An 18989-nucleotide genomic window follows, 5' to 3' on the forward strand; every position below is an offset into this window, starting at 1 on the left:
AGGACAAATGTCATCTAGACAAGAGGTTAAGGTAGAGCATAAAGTCTCAGTAGCTGCGTTTACATCCAGAGATGAGAAATGGGTGGGTGAAGGAAGAGGAGGATACTACAGAGGAGAGATGGGAAGGAGAAAGGGAGCGCAGGTTTCGTCTAAAAGTAACTGGTAGGGGGTTGGTGGCACAGGAGAAGCAAAGTGTAATGTAAATGTAATGAAGAAATGGTCCAGTATGTAGCGGTTGTACCAGAATGTTATCTGCAGTACAATTGCGTGTGTAAATTAAGTCAAGTTGGTTGCCTGATTTGTGCGTGCTAGTAGTGGTAAGGCGTTTGAGATCAAGCGAAGCTAGGAGTGCATGGAAGTCTGTAGCATAAGGCTTGTCTAGGTGAATGTTGAAATCACCAAAGACTAGGAGTGGAGTGCCATCCTCCACGAAGAGGACAGCAGCCCGTCCAGCTCCTCTAGGAAGGTGGCTAGAATTTGGCTAGGGGACGGTAAATGACCACAATCTGGAGTTTTATCGGAGCTGATACAGTAATGGCATGAGATTCAAATGAGATGTAATTGCATAGGGAAGAGCGGGTTGAGTATTTCCAATTGTTAGAAATGAGCAGACCAGTGCCTCCACCCCGGCCAACTTGCCGGGGTGTGAGAGAAAGAGAGATTAGTAGAGAGCAGCTGGGGTTGCTGAGTCTTCTGGACGAATCCAGGTCTCAGTCAAGCCCAAGATGCTGAGCGTGGATTTTAAAGAAAAGCAGAAATGAAGTCAGCTTTGTTGACAGCTGACTGACAATTCCAGAGACCCACAGAGAAGGAAAGAGGTGTAGTGAAGGAGGTAGAGATAAGGCGCAGGTTAGCAGGATTACGTTGCCGTCTGCGTGGGACGTTAGGCGTGGTTGAGAGAGAACCGGAATAGTTTGGAAACACATGATAGAGGTGGCAGGAAAGAGGATGGAAACGGAGAGTGTGTAAGGGAAGGGGGAAAAAAGAAAAGATACTTAAGTGTGTCGCTCGGTGTCGTTGCTCGGTTAAAGTCGCGCAGGAAAAGTCGATGGTCTTTACCCTCGTCGGTCTTCACACGAGGAGGCTGAACGCTTCGCTGATGCTTCCGTCAGCGCTCGGACCTCTGATAAATACAGCCTAACACACTACCGTGAAAACAGCTGTGGCCGGCTTCTGATTGGCCCAGCCAATAGCCTTGTGCAAATAACTCAAGACGAAACTAACACTTCGCTTGCAAGGAGCAATGAAAATGATCCAGGTTCCTTCTTAGCCGAGGTGCAAATTATTATAATTAACAGAAAGTGCAATCAAACAACGAAACCTCAACGAAAATGCAGAATAGAAATAGAAGGGAAACGAAAGTATTCCTTCCCAACAGCAAGTAAATAATTGAAACAACAGATCTATGACTAAGTATCGCAACACTTACGAGCTGCTGTCCGTCTCTTCTGGTGAATATTCGGCTTCTCCCGATATATCGGTCGACCTTTAGTACTGATCTGCAGCATAATCCATTCCATAAAAAGATTCATAACCAACTGTTTTCCGTTCAAAACACTCCTTTCATGAAGCACGGTTCTTCCAAGACATCATTTTAATAATGGTAATTGAGGATAATGTCTCCCTTCTTGTAGGAAATAATACATGTTTCTATGGGAAGTGTTATTACTGCCGTGAGACTGAGCCTGCATGTGCAGAGGGGGATGTGATGGAGGGATCGGTTACCCTGTGGCTCCCTGACGTCTGGCCCTTACAGAAACACAGACACCCATGGGGACGGACATACCGAGAGGGCAAACTCGCCAGGTATTGTAATTCTCTCTCTCTCTCTCTCACTGGTTTTCTCCCTTCGCCAGCTATTTTTATGCTTTGACTAGAATGAGTGTACAGGTACATGTTGAATGACTGTTGGTCAGTGGGGACTTTCACTTAGCAATACTAACTCTTGGCCTTTGAGTTGGCTAAGGATGGGATGGTCCAGCATTCAGAATATAAATGCAGATTTTTTCACACGCTGGGTGGCACAGAAACTGCTGATTAAAATTAACTTTAGCTTTACAACTGTAGGGTTTTTGGTTACAAGTTTTCCCACCTAAGATGTTTCCTGAAATGAGGTGTAATTTTTTCCCAAACCTGCAAACACAAAACCAAAACTAACACTACTTTTGGTTTTGTGTTTATAGTTTTGAGCAGGAGATTTTTTTTTTTTTACAGAAGTAATGCCCAAGTGAAATAAGTTATGTAAACTGTGAAGAAAAAAAGAAAGAAAAAGGTCCTCTCAAAAGGAAGCCTGTTTGGCTTCTTCCTTATTAAATGCTGAACTTACCAAACTCATTAATTAGTAGTAAACATTGTTAACCTGAAAAAACTAAAACCATGGAGTTACTACATTGGAAACATTCTAACATTTTTAAGACCTGGACAGTCTCATTAATGTAAAAGTAAACAATTCAAAAGTGTAATGCGAGTCTGGGAAATGCTGTTAATTCTGGCAAGGCATTGCCAGATTCGAATTTTACACATCTGGCAAGATTAAAATAAAGTTTGCATAAGACACCACCTTTGTCTGGAAAAATGTATTGATTTTTTTTTTTTTTTCTTTTTTTTTTTTTTTTTTTTGTTACTCCTAGTTTGGATTGAGAAAGGGACAAAGGAGTGAACCCCAAAGACCATAACTGTAATTATATCATTTTATTAGTTATCCCAATTCTATTAGTATAGTGAAGTCCACACCACAGCTATAATGATAATGACACAGAGGAACAGTAACATTAGCATCACTTTCAGAAGATTTTTTTTTTTCTAGGTGATGAGCAGTACATTGACAGTCAATCAAAATCCACCCAACTTTTAAAGAGCTTCAGTGTTTATAACAGGGTTCCTCAATAGGTGGCCCCGCTAGAGAAAATGTTTGGTCCGCGCTAATTTCAAATAACGTGGCATGAAAATTCAAACGCAGCATCAGAAAGCGACTTGTAGTGTCTACACCGGACGCGAGCGGTATTTTGCGTGACGCAACAAAATACAATAGAACTTATTATAATCAGTGATGCTGTCTACACTGGATGCGGCAAATCCCCGACAGTAAACTGATGACTCGTTCTATTTATGACGTATTGACACAAAGTTCAAATGATTTGCAATGCTTTTTTGCGTCCAGTGTAGATGCTATGTGACGGCAAAAACATAGCAAGTGTGAAGAAAAGAAAAGTGGACACGGAAAATAGATGATTCAAATGTGAATGGACTGAACAGTTTTGAGTGACTGACATCTTTGTTATGGATGTTGGTTCACAGTGAGTTCACAGTTTTAACATAAGTTTGCTTTAATTTATTTTCAAGATCTGAGGTAAAATATCTATTGTTGCTTTCACTATGCTATAAACCTCACCCAAAATAATATTCAAACTCACGTTAGACACTTTTAACATTGAATAAAGCACATTATCATTACCTGAGATTGAGACCTGAGACCTGTCATATTTTGTATGTTGTTCCTGACGCGACGTCGCAGAAAATAAAAAAACATTTCTAAAATAGAATTCCGTGTCGCTGTCGCGGGTGGTTAGGACAAAAATTACATGGAAAATATACTTTTTATTGTGTCGCGTCACGTCTGGGACACACGGTGTTACAGTTTGATCCTCCCCAAAAAATTTAAGTGTAAAAATATTAATGCTGACAGATCTAATAATTGAATCTGCAATTAGGGAAAGTGGAGAGAAGAGATCCAGTCTGGAGATGAGCAGGAACAGTTGATTTGCATGGCAGACATGGAGATACAGATTTTTTGTTTGTTAATTTGTTTTTAATATTCAACAGGCAAAGTTATTCTGTATCTAAATGCAAAAATGTTCATAATTGTTTGAATAAAACAGACTTCTTGGGGGGAAAAAATCTGAATATTTATCTTGTGACTATTTTAACAAAAGTCTGAAAAATCTGTATCTCCATGTATTCCATGTAATTTTTGTCCTAACTCTTCATATTTCTTCAGAGGGAAGTATTATTATTATTTTTTTTTTAATCCAAAATAGAGCGAAAACTCCAAATATGCCTCACAAAAGTAATATAATTTATGACATTGCAGGAAATCCCTAATAAGGACAAAGGCATCAAGCTATCTATCACTATATCAAAACGCTTTGACTGTTTAAACATGAAGGCAAGAAACACATGACTGCGACAATATATGGTTTATCTTTGTTATTCTAGACATCTCAGGTTTTTCATAAAAATATTGCCCATATTCATAAGAATAAACGGTAACACTTTACAATAAGGTGTCATTTGTTAACATTAGTTAGTGTATTAACTAACATGAACAAACAATGAACAATGCATTTAATACACTATTTATTAATCTTTGTTAATGTTAGTTAATGAAAATACAGTTGTTCATTGTTTATTCATGTTAGTTCACAGTGCATTAACTAATGTTAACAAACACAACCTATGATTTTAATAATGCATTGATAAATGCTGAAATTAACATTAATTAAGATTAATAAATGCTGTAGAAGTATTGTTCATTCTTAGTTCATGTTTACTAATGTTGTTAACAAATGAACCTTATTGTAAAGTGTTACCGAATAAACTCTAATTATAATGCAGTACTAATTGACATAGCATGAATTACAGTATAGAATGCTGGAAAATATTTGGTGTCATTCTATGATAAGCCATATCAGATCACAAAAGGAAGTTGTTTTAAACATTTCACTGACGTTATCAAGCGAGTTTGGAGTAAAATATGTTAAATGTGTATTTTTTTGAACAACATGTATGTAAATGCTTCTTATTATGCTGCAGTGCGCTTGAAATCACTATCAGAAGAGAGAGAGAGAATGCACGAATATTGAAACCATTTTAAATATTTCAGTATCGATATGTATTGAAAAATCCATATTTTTGACAACACTACTCCAGAATATCTATGAAAGAATTTCATACAGGTTTAGAGTGTTCTGGCTCTCTTGCTGAAATAAATGTTATCCCAAATATAACAAACAAATAAACAGGAAGTCAGTGCCCATTTTTACTCTCATTTGGTGCTTGGCAAGTGTTCATTTTTGACCCTGATTGAAGAGCTCTTGGAATATATTGAGGGCATTTCCTCCGTTTACTGCTAATCAATGTTGCAGAACTGTATGAAATGCATGAAACCTTTTTACATGTCATTAACCTTATCATCTTCATCTCTGTCACTTTACTGGAAACGTTTGGTTTATGCAGCCATTTAATGAAACATAAGACTAGTTTGGCTATTACTAATCAGTTCATATTGTGACTGCTATTTAAAATGTAACGGATGAATTATTTTGGTCTGAAGTTCTCTGAAACTCTTTCAGTTCTGCAAATACAGGTATTGAAAGCATTTGTTATCCGGTTGCAGTTTGCACAAAATTTGTACTTGCACTGAACGTCCTTACAGAGTGCTGCAGGAGTGAGTCCTAAAACCTGGAAATTTTAGTTGGTATTTAGCATTTATGGTTCCATCGTTACAGAGTCAATGGGTTTTTGAATTGGTTTTTGGTTAAAAGCCTAAAAATAAGGTCTGTGGTTAACACAAGCTCAAGACATTTTATGTTTTCTTCTGTGACATAAAATACATCAGGAATACCTCACTTGTGATTATTATTTATTTTAATTTTTTTGGCTTTTAGGGGTTTTGAAAAAGGTGATTGCTAATAAGTGGTGAAATTTTTCTTGAAACTTGCCTACCCACTAGTCTACTTATTTGGCCCCATTGTGTTTTTCTCACACGCTTGCAAGCTGTTTTAACTCAAACTTTCCAATGTGTAGATTTTAAAGGTTAAAAGAGTTGTTGGAAGTTTAGTGATGGTGACGTTGATCGTGCAGCTGTGGCATAGCTTGTTTTTTGTAACTTTATCTTTTTACTAATGGTTATTTGTATTTAGGCTTCAAATTTTATTAAAGTTGTGTTTTTTCATTGTTTTGTTAAACAAAACATGTAAGAATCGTAAACGTTTGTTGGTCACAGGCCTTATTTTCTGCAGTAATCCAAAAGCAATTGTAAGTAAAAGCAAATGCTTACTAAAATGTCATCCCTACAGCACTCTATTAAAGGAAGAGAAGTTTCAGATTTTCTGCTTTATCCGTCGTCTTCCTTCATGGGAAATATTCCAAACTAATGCAATACAGAAATTACACCCAATTAAAATTACACCTGTATTGCATTAGTTTTGAATATTTCTCATGGGCATTTAATAATTTTTGACTTTTCAGTCTGAGGTAAATCTCTATTTGGCTCAATTTATCTGTAAAAGAAAACCTGCTTAATAATTATGCACACCTGAATATAAGGAGTTTTTCACTTCCAGCCTTATAAATTATTAAATACAAAATGAATAGTAGTTATTAAGATTGATGTTGTTTGGAATTGGTAAAAGGTGCTTGGGAAAAAAATATGATCAGAATATCAACTTGCCTAATAACTATGCACACACTGTAAGTGCCAACAAATAGCCAATATGTTAACAATAGGCATGCTAATAAGCAACTAGTTCATAGTAAGAATTGGTCCCTATACTAAAGTGTTACCAAATCTGTTTTTCCCCTAAGTGTAATTTTGAAAGTCTTGTGCAGATTATTTCCTTTTCCTTTTCACATGAACTGCATGGGATCTTTATTTGTATATTTATTACATAAATCGTCCCCTTGGAATTATAAGGTTCTATCTGCATTCCAAGTAGTTTTGACATATTGAGCTTCAAATTTTTTGCATTCCAATAGACTGTGTAGATAGAATCCATTTGTTTTTTTTAAATAAAAAGTCCCAAAATGTACACAACATTAAAAAATCTATCAGATAATGTAAATAAGTTGTCACAATAAGAATATGTGAATAACTCAATTTTGACAAAAATGTCAGATAGAACCTTATAATTCCAAGGGGACGAAATGTCCTGTCTCAGTATACAGAGCACTGTGCTCTTAAATGTCCCATTAGCCCCCTTCTGTTTCTAAGCAGCTGCCAGGTGACCTGACACCTGGAACACGGTGAGAATAGCCCCTTTCACACAGACTTTACTGGAAATTTACGGGTAAATTGCCGTAAAGAGATCATGTGTGAACAGGCCCTTTTTAAAAAAATACCGGTAAATTCGTTCCGGCAATTTACCGGTATGAGATGTTGTAATATTTCCAGTAAATTGCTGGAATTCTGCTGTGTGTGAATGCAGAATGAAAATAACCAGAATGAAACGCAGAAATTCAAACTTCATCGGCTCTTGGCCAATCATAACATTCTGACACAGATGATGCATTTAATCTACGCTGTGTTTGAATTCGTGTAATGCGATGTCTCTGGGCCAAAAGAAGCTGCATGTGAACATTTGGCCCAAAAATGAAAACATTAGCAAAAACACTGACCATGTTACAAACACAACACCAGGAGGTGCAGCCGTTTAGAAGTCATTTCCGTTTAATCATGTCACAGAATTACCGGTAACTTGAAACCAATGTGTGAATGGTGCTTTATCGGAAAAAAGACGGAATGATATTACCTATGTGAACAGCACATTTTTTAATTTAACGGTAAAGTCTTTCCGGTAATTTTACAGCAATTTACTGGTATTACTGTGTGAAAGGGGCTAATGCGATTTCTCAGAGACTCTGAAGAGAAATTCACGTTAATCCAGAACTGTTGGAGTCACGGATGTCTGTTTTTATTGATTGTGTTGATCAATGATTCTGTGTGTGTGTGTGTGTGTGTGTGTGTGTGTGTGTTTGTGTCAGGTGGGAGTATGATGAGAGCTACTGCGAGGCTGTGAAGAAAATGCCTCCTTACGATGCCGGTCCACGGCTCCTGGATGTTATCGACACAGCCATCTTTGATTACCTTATCGGCAATGCAGATCGCCATCACTATGAGAGTTTCCAAGACGATGGAGGAGCCAGTATGCTCATCCTTCTGGACAACGCCAAAAGGTAGAAAGAAAGAAATCTAGAGATCTAGTCACCTACAAGATGATAGACCCAAGTAATTATATAACTGGGCTTCTACCAGAAAACATTTCAGAAGCAGTTTTAAATAAAGAGAGAGAGTTTGTTTGTTTGTTTTTTGACACATGTAAGAAGGTTTGAACTTTTGTGTTTTTCTTGCAGTTTTGGGAACCCAGCTCTGGACGAGAGGAGTATTCTCGCCCCTCTTTATCAGTGTTGCATGTGAGTTCACACACAAACACTGAGTGAACATTGCCTTCCTCTTACAACCCACTTTGGTTTCCTAAAAACACTTCTGGCAGTCCCTATAACTTCTGGCTTACTTCATCTGCTGGCTGTGGTGATGAATGCTTCCCATTCTGTTCATTTAAAACAAATACTCTGACCACTGACATGCTGTTGACCTTCAGTTATACAACAAGCTTCTGAGTGGTTTTGCCTGGAAGAGTGTGAGTCAAGGTTTCTATTGAAACAGTACATGTAGATGGTTCACACATAATGTTTTTGTTTTTTTATCAAGATTTTAGGTTAAAATTTCAATTAAAGACACCATCAGTGGTGTGCTGTAGTCTTTCCTCCAATATAATTGTTTTGTTTTCAATTCCTATATAGACGGTTTTAACGGCAACAACATAAACAAACGTTATTGCGCATGCGCGCTTTTGTGGCCCTAACTTAACTTCCGGTAGACATCCAAATACAATCAGTAACAACAGCTAAGTCCCTCTAGAGTAAATTATGTTTTCATAACAAGCAAAATATGTTTGCTGCGTAAATCATACGGACTGAGATGCAGCGATAACTACTTGGACAGACTTATTAAAAATGCAAATTCATTCTCTGCCAGCAGGAGGCACTTTAAAGCGGAGAACTAGAGGTTTCCCCGGAAACGGCTGTTGGGCTGTACGTTACACAAAGCAGCGCTGAGCTTACAAACGCTGCTTTATCAGGCATCAGAAATACAGTGATATAAAAACACCCGCGCCTCGTTTTGAATTTTAAACGTGCGTTACGTGCTCATGTTTATTCAAACGAAGCCTTTTGGAAAATCGGTCAGTTTTGATATCGTGGCGGTCGCCACAAATAAGTAAATGTATGTGAAACACATCCCACAGCACAACAACCTGAGCCCAACTTCATTACTCATCACTTTAACTTTAACTGTGTTTGTAGCCGGCGCTACTAACAAGACCGATAAACAAACACAGACCGGAAGTTAACTTCGGTCCAGGCGCATGCGCCCGATGAAACCGTCTATACATGGTTTCTGAGCTAATTGCATTTTGAACAGCATTTGAAAAATGATCAAGCAACCAGTACTACATTTATACGTTTTACCACATAAAACCAGTCACAAAGTAATTTTTTTTTTACCGTGCTTCAAAAAGAAAATACTGCATATACTGCTGTTTAAACTTTTGAGGTCAGAAATGGGATCAGAGAATGCGTTTATTTAGCAAGGATGCATTAAATGGATCATTAATTTTAAATTAAAATTTGTTAAATTTAAATTGATATAAAATCTATTTCAAATGAATTTCTATTCATTAAAGAATCAGCAGCAAATCAGCATATTAGAATGATTTCTTAATGATCATGTGACACTGAAGGAATAAAACATGACAGGAATAAATTACATTTAAAATAGAAAAGAGTTATATTAAATTGTAATATTTCACACTGTTGTCCTGATCAAATTACTCCTAAAAGACTCGTAGTTTAAAAACTCTGAAATTTTGAACAGAAATGTACAGTAATACATTTTACTTTTAATCAATAAAGCCAAATTTTAATCACCTGTTGTGACAACAAGTGCTCCTGATATGTGACATTAAACTCGAAAGGTACAAACATTCTGGGTAATGAGGCTTTTCGTGGAGATATTATTGAGATATTGATAGCTTTAACTGTACATGTGCGTTTAAGACTTCCTGTCTGACTATCGGAATTTAAGGCTGCTCACACTGACAGTGATTTCACGCTACGAATCAATCGCAAGTCATTCATTTTCAATCAGAGGTGGCGTTTTGAGGTGTCATGAAAAACCGTGTCCATTAAATGATGTGACAAAATTGAGCCGAGCTCAGCGTTATGCAAATGTGCATCGAACATCTGTGGTTTCGTTGCTTCCTGTCATTTTCATTTTTGCTCTTGAATGTGCCAGACACAATTTGATGCGTTATTTTGTGTCTCTCTCATTGTATCTAAAAGGGTCCGTGTTTCCACCTGGAACAGGCTAAACCTGCTAAAAGGTGGAGTGTTGAGTTCAGCGTTGCAACAGGCCACGGCCCACGATCCTGCCTTTCCGGTGCTAACGGGGCCGCATCTCACCGCGCTCGACCGCCGTCTCAATGGAGTGCTGGGCACCGTGCGGCAGTGCATGGAGACGCAGGGCGCCGACAACACGCTGATCGAGGACCGCATGAACCTGCCTCATCCTTAAACACACTGGAGAAACAAGGGAAGTGAAGATGTGTTTGACTCTTAATGCTCAGGCTCCTTTCGCCTTCCTGCTATGGAGCCAGAGAAGCGGAGGCCACAAGAAGCCCTATGAGCCAACCTGATGGAGTTTGTTTTTCACTGGATACATTCAAGTCAGACCACAGAAGCAAAGAAAACTCTCCATACTGTTTTTTTCTTGCTCTCTGGATGGAGTGAGGAGGCCTTGGCAACATGTAGGTGGACTGCACTTCACCTGTTTTCTGTTATTGTTTTTCTTTTAAGTTCACTGTCTTTTTTTCTTTTGCCATCCAAGTCCGTTTACAGGAAGATGGATTAACAGTTTTTCAGCATTACATATGTGGAACTTGAAATTAAATATTTGGAGTAATTAGACTCAGGAAGCCAGGAAGATGGATCCAGAACATTATTAACAGAACTTCGGGGAAGATCTCCCACATTGTATATACAGAACAAGCTTTTGAATAATACTGAGTAATAATATTATTGATCTACAGATAAAATGAATTATGATAGACTCACTGTGTTCTGTATGCAGGATGAACACAGTGTTGTACAGGGCTGGGCGGCTGTTGCTACTGATGTTCAGAGAAGATGGTGAAGACGACAGCATTGTAAGATTGCTGTGGGGCATTTTCAACATTAAAAATTAATATTTAAACTTACAGAAGTTTGTGTGTATGAAGCATTTGTTCACCCTTTCTTATTTAAAGACAACTATACACAAATGACAGAGACAGCAACCTGCGTTTTAGCAACATGCTGTTGGCACATTTTTGGTCTAGACTACACACAAATACACTCAAAACCTGTTCAAATGTGGGGCTTGGCCAGTATTCATGTAAACGGTTGATTTTGTCTTAGTTGAACAGTTGGGAAAAAATTGGATATGTATTAGTATATTACATGCGGGAAGTGACAGCAGTCTAATAAACCTGCAGCTGTCTGTGTCAATAATGCCAATCAAACAACAACAGAAAAAGAGAAAAATCACTCGCTTACATCACTTGCTCACCAATGGATCCTCTGCGGTGAATGGGTGCCGTTGGAATGAGAGTCCAAACAGCTGATAAATACATCACAATGAAAGTGAAAATCTGTTTGTAACAAACAAATCCATCATCAAGACATTAACTAAAAATATATATGGGTCATTCCGTGTCAAATCAACCAAATTTTAGACATTTTCCCAGCTCAAATTTTTGATTTTGCTGATTTTTTTTTTTTCTGAAGAAAGATAAACATGTATAGTGATGATAGCCCAAATATTAAATGTCATGGATGAATATTTACCAAGTAATCCACTATTTTGTAAAGGTGGGTCAAAATGACCAAATTACAGGGAGTTAAAAATGGCTTTAGAAAAATGACAGCATCACAATGTTATTTTTGCCCAGAGATTCCTAGGTATGTTAATAAAATATGTTGACTTTAGCAATCTTTGTTGCATAATATGCCAATGGTGACCATTAAAAGATGGGGAAAGAGCACTTTTCAAGTTTTTTTTTTTCCTCCAAAGTTTGCCTGCCTGTATCTCAAAAAGTATTAAAGATATCTTAAGGCCCTTTCAGATGTTGGGTCTTAACAAACTTCTCTTTTGGCATCTTCATTTTTAAGGCCCTATATGGTTCGGTTCCAGAGATAATGGAATTTCAAATTGTTAAATTGTACACATTTTCAGTTGTTAAAAACCAAATGTGGGTCATTTTGCCAAAGTATGATACTTTTCTTTTAAAGAGGGTTGTCTGAAGAATGAATAATGTTGAAACTAGAAATGTATCTTGTTTCCTTCTGTCCAAACAACTCCATTGAACACTTGTCCAAAGTGCCATAAGTATTCTTTTTCCAAAGTTTGCGTGCCTATAACTCAAGAAATATTAAAGATATTGCAATATGATTTTAGATTCTAGTTCTTAATAAACTTTTCTTTTGGAATCTTCATTTCCAAGGCCCTACATTGTTCAATCCCAGAGATATGGGGATGTCATTGAGGCGCTCCATGTTCAGATTGTTGAATAATACCCATTTTGGGTGGTCACTTTGTATACAGCCAATGCTTATTTTATTTAAACTAGAATATGTGAAGAATAAGTAATGTTGAAACTAGAAATGCATTTTGTTTCTCTCTATCAAAACAATATGCATAGACATACCTGCCTGAGTGTCATAAATAATATTTTTCCAAAATTTGCGTGAAGAAGTATTAAAGTTATCTTCATATGTTTTTAGATTCTGGTTCCTAAAAAACTTTCTTTTGTAATCTTCATTGTTAAGGCCTTGTATGGTTTAATCCTAGAGATATTAAGATCCCAGTGCAGCTCCATGTCCAAATTGTTGTATCCTACCCATTTTCTTTTGTCAAAAACCAAAAATAGTTTTGTGTTTATCTAATCATCACTGTTGACAATGTCAGATATGCAAATAATAACATTAACTCAGGATTTAGTGTGACACATCAGATTATGAATGACCAGGATTAATTGTTAACTCTAGGTAAAGTATGAACAGTGTGAAATGTAAAATAAGATTACCCAAGATCGAATTACCCAGTGTTAATTATTTCAAGTGTGAGAGACCTTAAATGTTTGAGGTACTGTCGGTGATTCTGCCAAAATGACTATGCTTCAAATTTTATAACAATAAAAAAGAAAAAGAAATTTTAATAATTAATCCAGGTGAGGCAAATCTTGGTTTATTAATGTAAATAAAATGTGTGGCAAAAGCAACCACTTTTCCCTATGAGGTGTGGGTTTTGTTTCAAATGTTGTGATACCACATATCTGAACTCTTGGTAGTTTCAACAAAATAATTTCTTGCAAATATCTTATGAATAGACTACAGAGAGCAAGGTAATGTGCCTCAACTTCTCCATTTCAGTGCATTTTTAGCACTCCGACAGGTGTGATCAGGCCCGGATTAACACAGTGTAGTGCCCTAGGGTGACCACATTTGAAGTGCCCCGTTTTTTAAATAAAAAAAAAAAATTCCATAAGAACAGGTAGAATAAGAAGAATAAGTTACTAATCAAAAGAAATCATTTAACAAAATTAGTTTCCACTACAAAGGTGGCACAGAAGAACACAAAAGTGGCATGTAGGTAAATTTACAGACATTTAGAGAGGCTCAGAGGTGGCATGGATGTTTTAAATTCATAACAATGTTGTGAGATTAATGTTTTAAATATAACATTTTGAATATAGAACTATTGTTTGATTGAAATTATTTAAATAACTGAAAGGACACTTTAAACATAAAAATAAAACTGCCAACAGGTGGCGGTAAATCACTGATTCGTTTGAACAGCTGATTCATTCAGGAACGAAGCAAGTGACTCACTTTATGAGTGGGTAATTGAATCACTGACTCACTAGACTCATTTAAAAACGCAGGTTCATTCATAAATGAAACACCGCTATGTTTGAATGGAGATGCAGCGGCTCGGCTGTGACTGTTTGAAACTATGTTCCTTGACTAAATAGAGCAAAATCAGGCAATATTGTTAAAAGTCATACAATGTACATCACTTTATATAACTTATTGTTTATTGAGCTGTTGTATTAATTTAATATCACATTTACAAACACCTTTAATAATCTTTAAAAGCTGTTACTCACTTCAGCAATCTCACAAAACTCCATTATAATCAATGAAGCTCTCTACACTGCACAACGAATCTCTTATTTACACCATCTACACTTTGTTTGTTATAACGAGAGCATTTGTGAGCGTGCATAACTCAGCAATGAACAAAAGTATTTTGAGCAGTGAGTGGATTCTGATTAACATTGCATTCAAGGAATCAACATATGTCTGCGATACATTACTCAACGCTGCACAAACACGCAAGTAGAAATCTTTGAAGCTCCTCTCAGCGCAAACACAAATAGCCTATGCTGATCCAACCCATTCTCACACCCAACTCGTCACATATTGAAGCTTGGTCAGGACCACTTGGCGTCGCTTTTGACGCTCAAGGTACCCCTTAGCGTCATTTTTCGACTTGCAGGGTCCTCCGTTGCTTTAAATAGGAAACCCTTAGCGTCAATATGCCGACGCCATACTGGGAATTTTATCGTCATAATTAAATTATATATTGTGTAATAACATTGCCATTATTGCATATATGTTGGGGTGTGATTTTTCAATGTAAACAGCCACAACAGTTTTATTTATATTACATTATTTACACATTATGAGCACATAACCCAACCCCTGCCCCTAAATTTGTCAATAAAACACAAGATATAACAGGCAGATACAACTACTGTCATAATTTATTCAAAAATATTAATATTCCAAGTCTTCGAGGCAAAACATTTGATTTGTGAGAGGAGTAGGCAGCGTTAAGCTCATCCCGTATGCAGTCTGTGCGCGAATTCAAAAATGCCGCCAGAAGAAGCCTTGGTTGTGAAATGCTATTGGCTCTTGTGTGTCTCGTGACCGATTGCGTTTTGCTGTTCTGACAGGCTATTGGCTCTTCTGTGTCTCGTGACCAATTGCGTCATGCTACGGGACTTGAGTATCTTTTTGAATGAGATGTGAGCGCGTTAACGGAGCGGGATCATTTTCAGCGATTAAAACCTTATGTTTTGCTCTCTTCTTCTCAAAAAGACTTCGTATGGCTTCAGAAGACCTGGAATGCAGCACGACTTGTTTGTAATGCTTTTATACTGCTTGTTTATGGGCAGTTTTGCAATAAACACCGGTGACTTAACTTACATTTGCCTGTTAACTGTTACGTGTTTTATGTTGTTCAGAAGTGGGTAGGTTTAGGGTAGGGGTGGGTAAGGTGCTCCAATAAAAGTATAAATGTATATAAAATTATTTATATTTTTTACAAATGCATGCAAACCATTAAACTAAGACAAACAACTGAAAACAACGGCGGAGAACGTATTGTCATTTTCCATAAGCGTCTTGACCTGACGCATAAAGCAAGCAATTGAAAGCAATGGAGTTCCTATTTTGTCATATAATGACGCCTAGGGGCACTTTTGGCGTCTTCATAGTGACGCCGAAGGCGTTTGACCATGCTTCAGTTTTGACGCCTTGGGAGTGAGAATGGGTTGGCTGATCGGGTTAGTCGCACAGGTGCTCCTAAATATGTTTTGATAGTCGCACACAGTAGCTACTTTTCAGTCGCCCTGTATAGCCCTGGCAATGTGTCATGATATTTTCTCTTCTTTTTTTTTTAAATTTACGTTTCGCACAACCGCCAAGTCGATGCTGCCTATCCATTTGTGAATAAATATGCTCGACTCTGACTGGGGGGAGGGGGCAAATACACTGGGACCTGACCCAATCGCAATTCTTTATATGCGTGCATATATTTGATATTCTCTCTGTATATTGTATCATTAACTGTTCATTTTCTATGCATCTGTATCTCTTCCAGCAAAATAATATATACAAAACATGAAAAAATATTTTAAAGGTCTTGTCATTATCGTAATCACTTGGTGCCCCCCTATTGGCTGGTGCCCCAGGGCACTCGCCCAATCCCGTCTATGGATAATCCGGCCCTGGGTGTGATTTATACATATTGTTTTGATACAGGGAAACAAGATACAGTTCTAATTTCAACTTTATTTATTCTTCAGACATTGTTCTTTAAATAAAATAAGTATTGGCTGTATACAAAGTGACCAACATTTGTTTTTCAACCACTGAAAATGGGTATTATTCAATAATCTGAAAATGAAGCCTCATTGACGTCCTCATATCTCTGGGATTGAACAATGTAGGGCCTTGAAAATGAAGATTCCAAAAGAAAAGTTTATTAAGAACAAGAATCTAAAATCATATTTAAATATATTTAATACTTCTTGAGTTATAGGCACACAAACTTTGGAAAAGAATAATTATGGCACTTTGGACAAGTGTTCAATGCAGTTGTTTGGACAGAAGGAAAAAGATACATTTCTAGTTTCAACATTATTTGTTTTTCAGACATTCCTCTTTAAAAGAAAAGAAGTATCATATTTTTGGCAAAATGACCCACATTTGGTTTTTGACCTCTGAAAATTTTCAATTTAACAATTTACTCCTGGAGCCATATTGAAATTCCATTATCTCTGGAACTGAACCATATAGGGCCTTAAAAATGAAAATTCAAAAAGTGAAGTTTGTTAAGACCCAACATCTGAAAGGACATTAATATATCTTTAATACTTTTTGAGATACAGGCATACAAACTTTGGAGAAAAAACTTGAAAAGTGCTCTTTCCCCATTTTTGAATGGTCACCATTGGCACAAAATGCAACACATATTGCTAAAGTCAACATATTTTGCTAACAGACCTACGAATCTCTGGTCAAAAATAACATTGTGATGCTGCCACCTTTCTGAAGTCATTTTTAACCCCCTGTAATTTGGCTCTGAATCTCAGGTGAAAATTACTATTTTGACCCCCCTCTACAAAATAGTAGATTACTCAGTAAATATTAATCCATGACATTTAATATTTTGGCTATCATCACTATACATGTTTATCTTTCTTCAGAAAAAAATATTAGCAAAATCAAAAATTTGAGCTGGGTAGCTCTGGTTGAGTTGGCTTGGAATGACCCATTTAGAAGGTCATAGAGTGCCAAATACAAATACAAAACACCATTAAGGTAACACACAACACTAAAATAACGCAATAAACATTAAAGTCCGTGTAAAAGCAGTTCAGAGAATTGTTTCTAAACATAAATGTTACAAATGTCTTTCTGAAAACATATTACAAAGACTGATCCACTGAATTGTGGAGTTAGACCATTAAACACTCACCAGTTTTGTGTTTGGGTTTTTTTGGGGCGGGGCTGAAATCATGTCTCTGATGATGCAGTGGAGCCATTGAGCATGGCCCCTCCCCCAACAATATAAGAGCTGTGTTTGACTTGAAGCAGCGCTGTGGAAACCGATCGTTGTAGAAGTGCAGTGAGAGCAGATAGCTCCTTATGCTTTAGAATCACTGTCGCGCTATTTTGATGTCATACACCGATCGTTCTGCGCAGTGCTGATTCAAATCAAACACACCTAAAAACTAGAGTGCAATTTACTGCTGTTTGCTAGCTAGCTATGACTTAGTCACGTAAATGCATATTACCAAACATGTACGGCTGTGTAAATCCAATTAAGATGCTTGAGGGAGCATGCATTCAGGTTGTAGCAGTATTAGACAGTTGAGAGAGGCGGGAGCTTTCCCGTCAGTGGGCGTGGTTTCAGCACAGACAGCGCACACGCCCCCAGCGTTTGAGTGCTTATTTTTTTTAAAGATTTTGATAACTTGATAACTTGGCTGGGCAGTTAATAACATTTTTCTGTGGTTTGACAAACGCAGAACACGTATTTAATATTGCTTTACACAGACTTTAGTTCACCAGCATCAGATGTAAAATAAGAAACCCTAATGTACATAATTGATTAAAAAAAAAAAAAACTAAGAAACATACGTATATCTCAATGAAAAGCCATCAAATGTGAAACATCACTCCCAGGGAATTCTGGGAATGTTAATTTACATTTTTTGATTGTAGATTAGATTACATCCAAAAACTGTACATTGAACAGTATGCTATTTTACTGTAAAATGACATTATTACAGTTTGATTTTACCATAGCATTTTAGTCTTTTACAGTTAAAATTAGTCATTTTTATGCTGTAGCAACTTTATTTTCAGGAAAATTTACTTGATATATAGTGCTATTGTGAAAATAAAAAGTGCTTTAATACCATATCATTCACTCTCCGCGCACTTTGAGCTTTAAACATGCTCTTCAGAAACCTATGGGCGACGTCACAAACACTATGTCCATTTTTTGTTTTGTTTTTACAGTCTATGCTTTTAACGCTCCAAAAGCGGCACCTAGTGGCGAAGAATGAATTTGCATTTTCATTCAGACCAACAAGAAAAGACCAACAAGTGGGTGGGCAATATGCTAATGATTCATGTTGACATCAGCATGAAACTGCTTGGGATTCGTTTTAAAAACTACTCGTTTCAATGTCCTTTGAGTCCTGGGATGGACTAGCCATCCGTCCACCTTGTCTTTGGCTGGGATGGGCTCCAGCAAAACCCTCAACCCAATATAAGACAGGCGGATTGATTTTTATTCAAATTTTATGGGATCATGTTCAAAGTTACAGCGATAGCTCGGGCAAAAATGACAATTCTGTCATCATTTACTCACCCCATCATGTCCTTCCAAACCATTTAATGTCACTGGAAAAAAATGGCCCAGAAATGTGAGAAAGTTTGTGGTTTAATATCTTGTTAATGGAATGGAATCCGCTGTATCACCAACATCATCTCTCTGACTGTTGGTTTACTGGAAACTTCTGGTATAAAGTGCAAAAGTAGACTCATGTTTCGTGAGGTGCATATCATTAATCATTTCATATCGTCACTGACTAACAGTGAAACCATCGAGAGTTTTGATTGAAAGGTTTTTGGATATTCCTGATGAGCGAGTGTGTTACTTGATTGTTGTAAAAACTCCTCTCTGCCATCTAACCCCATTATCAGATTTGTTTGTTTGTTGGCGAGCGCTGTCCTTTAGCTTGGCGATGGGA

The 18989-nt window shown here is 37.1% G+C and overlaps 1 protein-coding gene across 2 annotated transcripts in view; it reads left to right on the forward strand.

Annotated features, from left to right (window-relative positions):
- fam20b (FAM20B glycosaminoglycan xylosylkinase) overlaps positions 1-12318 on the forward strand; it is a 41504-nt gene extending 29186 nt beyond the window's left edge. Inside the window, exons 6-10 of one of the 2 annotated variants that reach the window (XR_009267562.1) lie at positions 1635-1806; positions 7762-7953; positions 8131-8190; positions 10180-10643; positions 10967-12318. Coding sequence is in view for 1 of the 2 variants with exons in the window: in XM_058755692.1 (XP_058611675.1) it covers positions 1635-1806; positions 7762-7953; positions 8131-8190; positions 10180-10411 (656 nt within the window). In the remaining variant the exon portion in view is untranslated. Of the gene's footprint in view, positions 1-1634; positions 1807-7761; positions 7954-8130; positions 8191-10179 lie in introns of both variants that reach the window. The other variant, XM_058755692.1, reaches the window with a different exon arrangement.
- The last annotated feature ends 6671 nt before the right edge of the window (positions 12319-18989 follow it).

This window comes from Onychostoma macrolepis, chromosome 20 (assembly GCF_012432095.1).
Source record: "Onychostoma macrolepis isolate SWU-2019 chromosome 20, ASM1243209v1, whole genome shotgun sequence".
Taxonomy (NCBI): Eukaryota; Metazoa; Chordata; class Actinopteri; order Cypriniformes; family Cyprinidae; genus Onychostoma; species Onychostoma macrolepis.